We start from the raw sequence: 15,128 nt of genomic DNA on the forward strand, positions 1-15,128 counted from the left end.
TCATCTCATGCGCAAAGAATACGTGATCTACACAAGAAACCCAGGAATGCACTATCCTACAATAAACTCACTGTAGGGTATACACGTCACTGTCCAGGTCGATTAATATAGCAGCAACTATGAGCTACAAGTCGGTGCACAGTCTAGAGTCCCCATGGGTTTTTGGGATCCACTGTAAGTTACTCAAACTTGTATTTCCCATTATTTTGCCAACTACAGTAAAGGGACAACAGGGCAAAGAATTCCAAACCTGTATGGCAAACCCAGAAGACAAATTATTTTTTTTCAGATTACAGACCTATTTTTATCTGCCCATTCTTGTACCAGGATCCAATAGGCAGATCAAGGTTCTGACCAAAGGCACTTGTGGAATGTCTGTCCCCGAGGATAAGAAAGGGATCACTTTGCAAAGTCTGCCCAGTCTATGTCTCGCACCACCCCACCTACAGACATGCTCACCCACCAGCTTCCAAGCAACAAATCCTGCTCTCCATCCTAATCTCAAGGCAAAGGGCCACAGGGGTTAACAGGGTGGGTTCAATTGAAACAAAGGAACTACACTGTACTTATTGGAACTGCCAATTCTCCCTTCCTCGGTACTTGAGGAACAGAGAACCAAGAACCTCAAACACTTCCTGGAGAGGCAGACTACAATCTAGACCGAAAGGCCTTGAGCAACGCTCACCAAACCTCTGTGTATGGTTTAAGGTATCACAGAATGAGGTGTGATACCTCAGATGGTAGCCCTGCACTGAATGCCTGGAGTGACATGGCACAGAATCCACTGAGGTGACCATGAAAGATGCGTCAGAACGCTCCAAGACCAGGAAACCTCTCAGCGAGCCAAGAATATAGTAAACCACATAAAACAAGAGAAGGATGGCTCAGATGCCAGTTTCAAGGTAAAGTGCCTGCCTAGCTTACAAAGAGCTGCCTGTACCTTAGATGTATGCAGAGGGATCTATGTAGAAACCAAGAGCTTCACCGAGTCAGCAGCCACGTCTCCTGGCTGACATGGAAGCAGCAAAGAGGATCCCTAAGGAATGAAGGAGGTGTCTAACAAAAGATCACCCTCACTAAACCTCAGTGGGAAGAGGATTTGGTCACAAGAAAGTAGTTTTTCATTTCAATAGTTCTAGGTCACTGGAGGACACATGGAACAGCGGATTATGGGTCAGAACAGACATCACCATAGCAATAAGAAGGGAATAGAAAGCTGGGTACTACAATTGCTCCAGAAGATCCTGAAACGGATGCATTATGCATTAAATCTGGGGAAAACCGTCCGATTTCTCTGGAGCAGACAAACAAAGGGCTGGAGACCGGAAAGCAGAGGGCCCAGCTGGAGGCATTTCTGACAGTGGTATCCCAGCCTCGTGACTGAACAGCTCATTGATATGGGGAAGAGGGTCTAGAGGTAGGAGTAGTGCAAAGATCGAAAGTGCATGTGTGACCGAGTGGATCTTACTACCCCTGCCCAGAAATCCACCCCGCTAGACTGAATAGGAAATACATACGAGCCAAGGGGAATAACAGTACTTCTCCTTTGTGGAACCAAGCTCATTAGGTTTGCTCAAAGGACTCTCACTCACACAATTTTACATCTACCTTCCTCTGGGTTGGTACATCAGAGGGTACAAAACATTAAAAAACAAAGCTACAATTGCTGCCATAGTGCCAAGAATGAAATATCTGATGCGACCTTCATCCGAGTACTCAGAAATGTTCTGTTCTAAGATGCCGTCTGTAACCAGGGAGGAAGACACCCTGGAATTCCATGGACTCCGCCGATAGGCCAAGGGCTGCCGTACTGCATCTTCCTCTTCCAGTTCCTGCCAGATCAGAGAAGCCTGCGATGTGTGGAAACCTTTGTCAGAGCTCGGGAAGAATGGTGCACAACATACTTTCATAAAATACATAGATTTATAGCACTGGCTTATACGTCTCAACAGTATTGGCACCTGTAAACATCTCAACCAGCATGCCACCATCCCCTGCCACTCACAAGCTCTAGTACACACACACAAACACCCTCCCCCCGCCTCTGTAATGCCGACTGGCCTACAGGCCGCAGCCACATCAATGTCTAACAAACCTATGAGATAGCTCAATTTTGTCTTTCAATCGCCCATCAAAGTAATATTTACATTTCCTGCTTAGAATAGTAGTTGAAGCATTAAAAGATGTATTAAGTAGTTTGAACTGAATCCAGGAGGCTTCTATACCAACAAATGTTATTTTTCACAAGAAGGATGAGCACTTGAGGGCAACACAACAAACGCAATTCTGCATTCTTGCACCTTTTACTGTCATAAGGATTATGAGCGGTGCTACGAAATGCTAAACTTCTAAAACACAAGCTGCCACATGCATCAAACATGTAATTTGCGATTCCTTATTAGCGAAAAACAAGGATTCGCTTATATGGAATCGCAAAAGCCTATGCATGTAGGAATCGCTAAAAAAATAGCGATTCCTAAAAAATCCTTAATTGCGACTCGCAATTTGTGACTCGCAATTAAGGAATGGCTTCCCATTCATTCCTACAGGCCCATAGGATTGAATGGGAAATTGTATGCGCAATTTGCGAGTACCCAACAGGTACCCGCAAATTGCGCATGCAATTTCAAGAGTGCAAGGGTGTCAAAAAGACACCCTACTGCACCCCTGTAATTGATAGGTGCACCCATGTTACGCACACACATGCCCCAAGGGCTTGTGTGTGTGTGTAACATGGGACTTTGAAAAATGCACTTTGGTGCTTTTTTCAAAGAAATCGCAATTTACGATCACCTTTAATTTGATGGTAAATTGCGATTCTTAATTGCAAAATCGCAATTCTTTTTACTTTACTGCATTTAAGGAATCGCAAATTGCGATTCCTTAAATGCAATCACAATTTAAGAAATCGCAAAAAACTGATTTCTTAAATTGCGAGTGGCAAGTTGTTTCATGCATTGCAAAAGCTAATTTTGCGATCGCAAACGGCCGATTTTTGCGACTCGCACAGTTTGCCATTGCAAAAAGCTTTGATGCATGTGCCTGAAGGGCATTTACAAGTACAGAGACATTCCTTTTTACATTGATTTACTGATTTAGGAAGCTGGCTCTGAATGTGGTATACCACTAAGTGGTTTTACCTTGCACAGTATCTAGAGATTCCCCAGGAGGGCACAAGCTCAATCTAAACCGAAAGTACTCGATTAGTGGTACTATGGGCGAGCAGGCTGAGGCCTACAGAGGAGTGTACGACATGTATTGCACACACATAGACCAATAACTGACACGACTCAAAATGGAGATCCACATCCATTTTAGAAAAATAAGCTTTGTTTGAGTTTTATTGTAAGTCCAAGATCTTCGCAAAAAGGTTAGTACGTTTTTCAGGAAAAATACTTTTCACTTTCAAAAGTTGACTGTGCAATTTTTAAACAGTTCAGTGTCATACTATGGAAGAAAATAACAATGCAGGTTGACCGGTAAGTAACCAACTTGCAGTTCCAGTTTTCTGAACTTAAGATCAGCAGAGGACAGATAAGCACAAAGTCTGCACCACCAGCGGTACAGGGGTGTCCGGGTGAAGAGGTCAAATTCAGAGACAAGCCCAATGCGTTTCAATGGAGACTGGGGGCACCTGGAGCCACACTGCTTGCAGGTAGGTAAATCGGTTTCAGGGGGCCAAGCTTTGGGGGTAAGAGCAAGCAAACGGGGAGCGACAAGGCAGCTCCAAACATACACCACCAGTGGCACAGGGTGCAAATACAGCTTTTCAATGGAGAATCTCTGTTTGACAAACAGGATGTATGCGTCTAACCGGAGGCTGCAGAAAACCAGCAACAGCAGAGGTACGTTGAAGTGTTGAGGGTCATAGGGGCACTGTTGGTTCAGCTCACCAAGACCCAGGGCTTTGGGTGCAGGGGTGTCCTTTGACGTCAGATTCTTACTGGAGTCGGTCGGGGAGAGGCTCTGGATTCAGCCTGCAGGCGTCGTTGTGAAGTCCAGGAGGGGTCAGCCAATGCTGGACTTGGACTCAAGATCACTGGAGAACCTTTTCTGGATCCATGGGCCACCTGGACACAGGCCGGAAGCGTCGGTGCAGAATGGATCAAGGATCACGGACCCTGAGGGCACTAGAGTCCTTGGTGTTGTTTTCTTTGTGAACAGAGCTCCTGTCCTATGGTGTTTTGGTCTTCTTCAGAGGTAAGCAGTCCTGAAAGGGTTTGTGGAGGTCGCTGACTGTGGGAAATGCGTTGCGTCTTTGCAGGATTTTCGATGGCTGCAGACAGGCCGGTAGGGCTGGCGCCAAGGCAGAAGGTGTTTTCAGTCTTTTTCCGAACTGCGTCGTCTTCGTCCTTTTTTAGGTCTCGCCTGTCGATGCGCATGCGCATCGAGCAAGCGAGACTATAGGGGCTCATCGACTCTTTATCTAACTTGCAAGGAATCGTGGCGATTCCTTGCAGTGCCCGTGACTTTTAAGCTCAATGCGCATGTGCATTGAGCTTAAAAGCGCGTGCACAGCCGCCCGCATTCCTCCGACACCTTTGAAGTGAAGCTTAGCTTCACTTCAAAGGCCCGGCTTCTTCACACCCACATGCCGCTCTGCCCCGCTCCGCCCCCTCCCCTGAGTCATCCTGCCTGCACGTGCGTCTTGTTTTACCCGCTCCGCCCCCTCCCCTTCCCGCCGTGTCGCATTTCTCCTCCCCCCTCCCCTCTCTTCCCTCCGTCTTGTTTTGCATTCTGAGCTCATTACTCTGAGAATTGCAGCCTCTACCTATTTCTTTAGAGTGAGTTTATATTTCCGGACACTCTTATTTAAACAGCATTTGCCTCACTGCCAAAGTAACCTGCAGCTCGGCTTCCGTTAATAACCTTCTAGATTTCCTCCATTTCATGCTACCTCATTCCCTCATGTTACCCATGGTAACCTCCTACGTGCTTCACTTAAAATCCACCCTCTAAGAAGAAATGCACTCAGGCCCTCGGCTGCGTCTTGTGGTCTCCGCATCAATTTGTGCTACTTGCTGGTCTTGCTCATGTTATGTGATCCACGGCATGTCCTGATTGCACGAGCGGGACCCGAGGGCTCAGGAAGAGCTCGGCCGGCTCCATCCAGAGCGCGCGCATCCCACCCCCGCCCCCTCTGACATCTGCCCGCGAGCGGGACTCTGCTTGATTTCCTCCATTTCATGCTACCTCATTCCCTCATGTTACCCATGGTAACCTCCTACGTGCTTCACTTAAAATCCACCCTCTAAGAAGAAATGCACTCAGGCCCTCGGCTGCGTCTTGTGGTCTCCGCATCAATTTGTGCTACTTGCTGGTCTTGCTCATGTTATGTGATCCACGGCATGTCCTGATTGCACGAGCGGGACCCGAGGGCTCAGGAAGAGCTCGGCCGACTTCATCCAGAGCGCGCGCATCCCACCCCCGCCCCCTCTGACATCTGCCCGCGAGCGGGACTCTGCTTGATTTCCTCCATTTCATGCTACCTCATTCCCTCATGTTACCCATGGTAACCTCCTACGTGCTTCACTTAAAATCCACCCTCTAAGAAGAAATGCACTCAGGCCCTCGGCTGCGTCTTGTGGTCTCCGCATCAATTTGTGCTACTTGCTGGTCTTGCTCATGTTATGTGATCCACGGCATGTCCTGATTGCACGAGCGGGACCCGAGGGCTCAGGAAGAGCTCGGCCGACTTCATCCAGAGCGCGCGCATCCCACCCCCGCCCCCTCTGACATCTGCCCGCGAGCGGGACTCTGCTTGAATAATCCCCGCCGCACGAGGCATGGATCCCATTACCGTTTTATGGGTAGTTTAGTAAATTGAGATTTTTTGTCTAGTTGGCAGACTCAGCTGAGAGGCCAACAACTGAATGGGTGCGTGCGAAGAGTCCGGTAGCCTGTACTTCTGCCACGCACTTTTGTTTCTAATGCTTACAGAGCAGGCAGCGCTAGTATCTCACTCGCCTCTCGGCATTCATGCTTAGCTCCCTTTGTTAGTTTTTGGAGGGCAGTGTGATGACCCACTTTGTGGGATAGTTCAGAGTCAGGTAGCCTGCACTTCTGCCACGGTCTCACTAATTCAGAACGCATTTTTTTTTACTGCCTCATTAGTTAACCGCTCCACCTCCACTTTTTTGTCTAGTTGGCAGACTCAGCTGAGAGGCCAACAACTGAATGGGTGCATGCGAAGAGTCAGGTAGCCTGCACTTCTGCCACGGTCTCACTAATTCAGAACGCACTTTTTTTTTTACTGCCTCATTAGTTAACCGCCTCACCTCCACTTTGTTGTCTAGTTGGCAGACTCAGCTGAGAGGCCAACAACTGAATGGGTGCATGCGAAGAGTCAGGTAAGCCTGTACTTCTACCACTCTACCGCCCTCACTCTACCACCCTCACTCTACCACTTTACCGCCCTCACTCTACCACTCTACCACCCTCATGCTACAGCCCTCACTCTACCGCCCTCACACCCTCACTCTACCGCCCTCACTCTACCGCCCTCACTCTACCGCCCTCACTCGTTGCCACCACAACATCACTCAGCGCCACCACAGCATCAATCTGTGCAACCATTCAACAACAACTGGTTCAAATATGTTCTGTCAATGTTTCAAGCTTTATTACAAAATGTCATAAAAAGATGTTACATTTTTTCACTTCTGTTCTTGGATTTTTGTCACAATAAAATACACTGAACATAATCTTCACAAAAGTTATTTACAAAAGTTTAAGCTATTGCCATTATAAATTACAATACCTTTTATTTAAGTATTAATTATTTAAAAAATTAAAAGCCATTGTTATTTGTAATATCAATACATCTAAGTCACGTAAATACAACACATATTGCATTACAAATGCTATAGGTGTCACATTTGCGAAAGTTAAAACTATTGGCATTGTAAATGACAAAGCTATTAATTTTGCTATTTTCAAAACCAACACATAAATACAAAATGTGTCATTTACAATACCAATAGGTCAAACTTTCCTAATGCGAGACCTATTGCATTCACCCTCAACCCCTCACCCTCACACAGTGCAATAGGTCTCGGAGCATTTGAGTTAGAGCTTTTAGATTTGTTTATGGCTTTTTTTCTTTGTAATTCTTTAGCATTGCCTACAGGAAACAAAAATGCTAAAGATTTAAAAAAAAAAAACCATAAACAATTCTAAAAGCACAAACTCTAATGCTGCGAGACCTATTGCATTTCCAATGCTTGTCTTATTTAGTTGGTAGGAACTTGTTTCCGGGTCTGGAAGAGCCACCAAAATACTAAATTTAGGGGCATTTTAGAGGAGAGTAGCAGGTAGGCCAAATAGGCACCTTACCTGGGGTGACTACACCCTTAATTATGCCACCCTCCAGTGGGAGGGGGCATAGTCCTAGCCCTGATTGGAGGGGTCTCCCTATCTTTAAGGTGGAAGGGCCTGAACGATGTGCTTCACCTCTCCCGCCCCCACCCTTAGGAGGTGGAGTTGGCAGAGGTGGACACACCTCCTATTCTTCTAGGTTTTCCCACCCATAGTGGGGTGTTAACTGGAGGCTGCCATCTGCCGCTAGCAGAAGAGGCTGGGGGTCGCATTACAAAGGCGGCAGGACTTTGAAGCTTCTCCCTCTGAGGACTGGCTCATCCTGTGGGAGGAGGTGTGACATAGCTGCCCAGGATGTGCATGGTTTCCGGTCCCAGAGAGCAGGGGGCTCTCCACCCAGGTACCCAGAAACATGTCTGGTGGTGGCTGGCTGCCTGCAGCCGGTCATTGCCCTCACCAGGATTTCAAGGTTTTCAGGGGGCACCTCTGAGGTGCCCTCTGAGTACATATTACAATAAATTTCACCCTGGCATCATCAGCGTGGGTTTATTGAGAGGAGTTGTTTGGTACCAAACACTCCTAGGTTTCAGAAAAGCCATCATGGTACTAGGGAACTCGGGTTGTCAAGTTTCCAGCCCATGTACTCTTTATGGATTCCTTGGCACGTGCAATATTTAAGAATGGACTAAGATAGTGTAGGGGCAGATCCGCTTATGCAGATAAGCCCACACCTGAGATCTAGTACAACTTGTCTCAGGGCTGTAAGGCCTACTAGAGGGGCGAGGTACTTGTACCTTAGGCAGTGCTGGTTGGCATGGCACACAGGCAGTGCAAGACGCAGTAGCGGTTTGCATGGCCTTGGTGAGGGCCCCCTAGCGGACCCAATTCAGCTCCAATGCCCTAGGTACCAGGGTACCATTTAATAGGGACTTACAGGGGGGTCTGAAATGCCAATCGTCATACAGTTTTAGGGAAAGAACACTGGTACTGGGAACCTGGGCAGCAGGGAACCAGTACTCTACAGTTACAATTGCACCAGATACCAGGCAAAAAGTGTGGCTGGGAGATGGCGGCTGCGTTCTGCAATAAAACTCAATTTTCTCGCATTAATTGTCTCAAGGCTTTTTGGAAGGTAGCACAATGTAAGAAACAGCTTTACTTTTAATAACAGAACTGAGCGGTTCAACATGACAAAAAGGGTGATTTGTTTCAACAGGTTAAGTACGGCTTACAGTTCATTCTCCCAAGCAATCACAACTATCAAGCAGATCTGGTTTGCTGTAGCCAGAGAATACATGTGAATAAATGGTAAAACATCAAGAAATTGATCAAGCCAAAAACGTAGACTACCTTTCGAAAAACTCATAGAGGGGTGTGCTCTTTGTGACCACCTGCCCACATTTTAAATATACCACGTTTGCACTTAAGCCACTGCGGTTTTGGTTTGACAGATAATTCGCAAAAGAAATCTTTCAAATGCAGGTTACTCTTGACAAGGTTGACCATCAGACACTGACCCTCTCAAACTATGCAGATGAATCACAGCTCCATCTCGTCAAGTCAACTGTGAAGGCAGTGATCATGTTGCATACCTGAAGGTACAATCCAAGTTAAACTGTAACTTTTGACGTAGAAACAGGAGTGCAAAACGCGGGGTGTCGAGGAGTGATGTGACGAAAATGAATAACATGATTAGGTTCTGCAGAGACGCAAACAGGCCACAACCTGCTGCAGTCAAGCACAGATGAACATGTTTGACTTATTAAAGATTCCAGGCTGCCCGCTAGTTGAACAGGGCATGCACTGAACTTTGTGCTTCACCAGCCTGTGGAGGCGGCCAATGGTTTGTGAAAGGTTGCTTGACTTTCAATTGCAAAAATATGCAGGAAACACAGCAGGACTGTAGACCTGGGAGGGCAAGTTACTTTAATGCCTCTGGGCCATTAATATCAAAAGGCTGGGGGATGGATACTGGTGGGGCACTGAAGGATAATTAGCAGATCTTGGGAATCCATTCAGAAACATTACAATTATTTAGCAGGGAAGGCGCTTTTTAAATCCAGTGAGGTGGATTGTTAAAGCACATTCTCACGTGGGGAAAGTGAGCAACTATTTCCTTTTAAACAAGAGATTCAAATGTAATCTTATCTTTTCACAACTTGGTAAAGGGCTGTGCATTTCAGTATCATCAGCCTTTCTAAATTGTCCAACAAAGTTTCAGTTTCCTCAAAATATTGCACCTTCACTGAGTGTGTTGCAAGGTTTACCATTTTGGTGATGATGTAGTCGCACCACAATGGTGGTCCTCAGAAGGCCACCTAATTTGCATGCATACAGAATGTGGCTGCAAAACCTTATTTACTCACTTCTTAGTAGAAGTGGAAATGCAGAAAGATTAACACTGGGATAAGCAAACACAGTCCACGTACCACCGTAGTTAAAGGATACAGACCACACCACCACTAGAAAAGGAGGTGTTTCAACTATGAGACCAACACAACCTTCCAAGCAGAGCCCCAATGGTGAGAATGACTCCAGTCCAACCAGAAATCCTAAGAGGCTGGCTCCATGAACAACGAGGCTTCGGCCTCTTGATACAGGATGATGGCCTACATTCGAATCTTCAAGGCAGCGTAACACAAAACACACAAGGCCCATCAGATAAAGGAGATCTCTGGGAGAACAAATACGTCTAGGAAAGCACTAAATGCAATATTTTTTGTACAAAGTAATTTTCTGATTACTGGGAGCATCTTCACAGACCTGTCAAATATCTAGCTAGAGATATTTTGTACCCTCTGAACCAGGCAACTAAAGCAATGGACAAATTAGGTGCAGGCACTCTTTCTGGGCATCAACGGACCTGCTCCATGCTGGTAATAGATGAAGGTAGAGACCCAGTTGCCTCTACCGACCACACCAAGTCTGTTTGTTTTTTCGGGTATGTATGTTCGGAGATATGTTGGAGGCATGCTTCCGACACTGGCAAAAGCGGATCAGAAACAGTGGTACAGACGCTTTGCCACATTTGATCTGATATTGAAAGAAACACATTATTATTTATGTGCTTACAAATGGAGGAGGTAAATAATGAAACAGTGCTGGGACTTTTACATGAGCGTCTTTTTCATGTTTTAACTTGTGCTTATTCATGGAGGCACTATTGGCATGCGGAAAACGCACTGACACCTCGGAGGTAAAAGGGGGATTCAAGATGGAGTCCGGTGGCCAAACTGGTAATGGTAGAATCAGACTTTATTAAAAGACACACAAATTGATGGACGGAATGCAGAACAAATCAAAACATTCACCCCAGGTCAAGAGATCTGGATTAAATCCATCATTCTTTTGCTTACCATGCCACCGCAGTTTAGACCTGGCCATAGGATGCTTGTTTCCAGTCCAGGGAGGACCTGCCCTGGCAGTTCGGGCTGGACTGTTCCCATTGGACGCAGGGTCAAGACTGATTTGCATATGGCTGGGTCCAACCTGGAATGGCATGGTGAGCAAAAAAATTGTTCTTTTTGCAAGAATCAGACTTAATTTAAATCAACATAAATAATGTGAAATTCCAGGTAATTAATTTTATCTTTGCCCCTTTTACTGTATCCAACAAAATTAACTGTGCGTATTACTCGTCTGACACCACTGCTAGCACTAGATACACTGACGAATCAATCAATAGAGCTGTTTTAAAGATAGTTTTCCACACACTGAAGGAAATACGAGACACTCGGATCAGATATTCCATAAAGGTAAATAAGAATAACCAGGGAATGAAATATACAGGGAATGCATTTCCACTGGGCACCCTCACTTCTATAAAGTAAGTATCCACAAAGGCAGCTTCATCACATACATAGCATCTAATATTAAGGTAATAACTAGTAACCTTAGGAGGTCATGACACTGCACAAAGAAGACTCACCGCACGGATCTACGCAATTTGCAAGTAATTTAAAAAAATGGACTCCTACCGACGAAGTCCAGCTGTGGAAGACTGCGATCTCTAAGATATTAAGATTTTTTCTAACTCCTGGTCATTTCCCTGACTGGAAATGTATCTGTGTATTCAGCCAAACCTATAATGCAAGTGCAACAAAACCAACGAAAGATAAATGCAAAATGGTAAGAGGGACGGATTGCATGGATTGCGCCGATTAAGAGTAGGACGAAGTATAGAAATCATTAGATACGTACCCTACAAATTACCACTTAGTTTAGTTTTCTCACCACAGATCTCAATTCATGATTGAAAAGCAAAGCTTGGCCAAATAGTCAACAGTTTGTACATGAAGGAATCCCAACCCTCATCAGCCTAAAGTCATTGGTAGCTAAGCCACCAACCCCAAACTCAACTACCTCTACCTGCAATGGTCTGTCAGGTAAATCTGCCTTAAGTACTCCTGACTACATTACCCTTCCATTAAAGCTGCTTCAGAAGAAAAATCAAACCTATATCAACTCGCTACATTAATAGTTGGCCAAAGTTTGTAGCATCATGCAGCCTATGAATAATGCTGAATGTATTGAGAAACCCTACAGGCAAAAATATAGGAAAGCAATAAACCTAACACACAGCCTAATGGCCACACTATCCAGACAACATGAGATGACGCAAACTTCAGAGAGAAAAAATGCAGAGCTGGAGAAAGCATAAAACATTCAAAATGCTGGAGGAATATTTGCGACCGCAGGCTCTGATGAGAGTTCTGAATGAACATCGTATCATATGAAAAGATAACCCTAACAGACTGGAATGAGAATACTGCAGAGAAGTACAAAACAACAGAATAATGCCAAATTAACTGATACACCTGTCAAAGGGACCATCAACTCGCATCATGTTCCAATAGAGGACAACAGAAAAAGGGTAGAAGGGTAGTAAGATTGTGACTTGGGAGTAGAACATCCCATGAATGTTTCACTAATGACCTGTGAACTAACAAGTCCACAGACAAAAGAAGAGATGTACCTTGCACAATACTCGGAAACTGATTTTGGTTTTGTACTTCAAAGAGAAGTACACAATGGGATTCACTAGCTAAGTCCATCACTGTTTCCATCCTGCCCATCAATTGACATCAGTTTGAACAAAATGGAACCTTTAGGTCCCAGAAGTTTCCCATCACCTCTGGATCTCCCCAAGTTCTATATAGTCCCCGTCATCTTTAATCACTATATTCTTAGCCCTATAGGTCCCTACTCACAGATAAAAGCATCATAATTCACTGATATGCAGATGAGGCACAACTCTATTCAACAGTCTCTTCCGCTACAGAAAGACACAGTATGAAACACGGAATGAACATCACGGCTGGATATCCTACCATGGCAGGATTCACATGATTTGCCAAGAACAATAAGCAAACTATCCAAATCTGGTCAAATGACATTAATGTGAACGGTTTCGAACCTCACTTGGATTCACCCAGAGCGCCAATCTCACCTTCAAGGAACATATTGCCAAACAAATATTAAAGACAGCTGGGTGCCAGCTCTCTCTTGAAGAAAGTGAAACAATTTCTCGCTAGAGGAACTCGGAACTGCTGCTCAAGCTTTCATTCTCCCCATCAAGATAGATCAAACACACTGCTTGCTGGCTTCCCAGACTACCAAATGCGCCCCCCCCCCCCCACCTCCTTAAAGTAATCCTGCAAGCTGCAGGATGTCTTATCAATGGCATGAAAAAACCTAACCACATCACCCCCATCCTGAAGGAACTCCACTGGTTCCTTTGCTGGACTGCATCATCTTCAAAACGAGCTGCATTATTTATAAAGCCACCATGACCTGAACTCCTGCCCACCAGGATGACAAGCTCATCTCTGGTGGCCCTCAATACACCCGCAATCAGGACACCTCACAGGAGGCAAGAATGAGTGAAAAAGAAAAAACATAAAAGAAGAACAAGTTACTTATCTCCGGCAAAGCCTTATCTGGTAGAGACTATCTAGCCACAGATTCCTTACCACAGAATTATCTCCAGGCATCAGATTGGATACAGAATTTTGTTTGTGAACCGTACCCCTGTGCGCCGGTAGTTCGCTTCATTTGGCTCTACGTGGCGTAATCGGCATCATTCGCGCAGGGGAAGAGACTTACACTGTGTCTGTATAGGCACCCCATCATACTGATGTCAGATTCTTTTCATGACTTTCCACGCCAGGAGTGCGGCGCCATGAAGAACTTGCTACTTGTGTGGAAAACTAGTGCCCTGAAAGGGGAGCAGCCCTGTCCCTAGAAATCCGTTCACAGACCATGGTGGATGCGTCGGTCAGTAAGGAACATGCAGCAAGATAGAATCTCTAACAGATAAGGCATTACCAAAGGTAAGCAACTTGATCATCTGATGGGAATTCTAGGTGCAGATTCCTTACCTTAAAATAGGTACCCATGCAAAACTGATTCACACTAGAAAGTCCTGAAGGACCGAACAAGCAAAGTGCCCGTCCGGACGGACCGGACTGTCGAAGCCATAATGCTTTGTTAATGTGTGTAAAGGAGTCCACCTTGCTGTCTGGCAGCTATCCAGGACTGGAACTCCTTGTGCTGACGGAGTGTTCACAGCCTTGGCTCTGGTCGAATGAGCACGCAAAACCTCAGGGGGTGGTTTCTAGGCCAATGCATAGCAGATCTTAATGCAGAGCACAATCCATCGGGAGATGGTCCGCTTCTGCACGGCCTTTCCCTTCTTTGACATACTCCGCAAAGAGTTGGTCATCCACAAGGAACTCTTGCAAAGTGATGGACTGGCCTACATGAAAAGGAGTGACCACTTTTGGCAAAAATGAAGCTTAGTGCAAAGAACCAGTTTGTCTGGGTAGATGTTTAGGCATGGATGACAAAGCCGGAAGTTCACTGACCCTCCGTGTAGATGTTATGGCCACCAGCAAAGCCATCTTGATGGTACGGCGCCTGAGATGGCAGTTGTGCAATGGCTCAAAGGGAGAGTAGATCAGAGGCTGAGATGGCAGAAAAATAGCTCTTTAGTTTGCTCAGAGCAGAGCTCTGTTGGGTGAGGGAAAGTATAAAAAAAAGGACCCCATAGAGGCGTACACTTTCATAATGGAGGGACGCCTGGCTGCAAAGATAACATAACAGACTTTGGGCGGAAGGTCGAACGCTATCAACTGTCGCCACTGAATCTCAATGCATGAAGGCAAGCATTGGCAGGTTCGGGTGGAGAACCTGCCTGTGCTGTTGTGACAGCAGATCCTCCCGAAGAGGCAGTCTGATCGGAGGGCCGATGCCATGCTCAAGTGCTCGGGATACCAAACTCTCCGAGCACGGTTCGGAACCACAAGGATGACTTGGGCCCGGTTGTTCCTGATTTTCCTGAGAAGTCTGGGCAGAAGTGCTATGGGTGGAAAGGGGGAGAGGAGGCCTGAGCTCCACTCGAGACAAAAAGCGTCTCCAAACTAGAGTCGCCTTGGACACTCCTGTGCGCAAAACTGCCGACATTGCGTGTTCTCGGCAGTGACAAACCGATCTACCAAAGGTTCTCTCCACTGCTGTAAAAGATCTTACACCACCTCCGGATGGAGAGGCCATTTGTGATCCGCTAGGCATCTTTGGGTGAATTTGTACGCCCTGGCGTTCAAAGAGCCAGCCAGTTGTTGAACCACCAGATATGCCTGGACGTTACAGCAATGTCCAGAGACACAGGTTCTCTTGATAAAGGGTCCACAAGCCCACCCAGCCCTGTTTGCTGCAGTACCACATGGCGATGGTACGGTCCGTGAACACCTGCACTAGTCTTCCTTTGATGGAGGGTAGAAAAGCTTTTAATGTCAGCCGGATCGCCGGTG

The 15,128-nt window shown here is 46.0% G+C and overlaps 1 protein-coding gene across 11 annotated transcripts in view; it reads right to left on the reverse strand.

The window, feature by feature from the left end:
- Window positions 1-15,128, reverse strand: part of USP19 (ubiquitin specific peptidase 19) — a 377,062-nt gene that overhangs the window by 37,916 nt on the left and 324,018 nt on the right. For 3 of the 11 annotated variants that reach the window (XM_078661821.1, XM_078661816.1, XM_078661817.1), the window contains one exon: window positions 1,469-1,850. The exons of 4 other annotated variants lie outside the window; for them this stretch is intronic. In XM_078661821.1, the coding sequence (XP_078517947.1) occupies window positions 1,605-1,850 (246 nt within the window). In that variant the 3' untranslated portion in view covers window positions 1,469-1,604. Of the gene's footprint in view, window positions 1-278; window positions 1,851-15,128 lie in introns of those variants that run through there. 4 more of the 11 variants (XM_078661819.1, XM_078661820.1, XM_078661815.1 and 1 more) reach the window with 2 other exon arrangements.

The sequence above is a fragment of the Lissotriton helveticus genome, chromosome 9 (assembly GCF_964261635.1).
Source record: "Lissotriton helveticus chromosome 9, aLisHel1.1, whole genome shotgun sequence".
NCBI classification, from domain to species: Eukaryota; Metazoa; Chordata; class Amphibia; order Caudata; family Salamandridae; genus Lissotriton; species Lissotriton helveticus.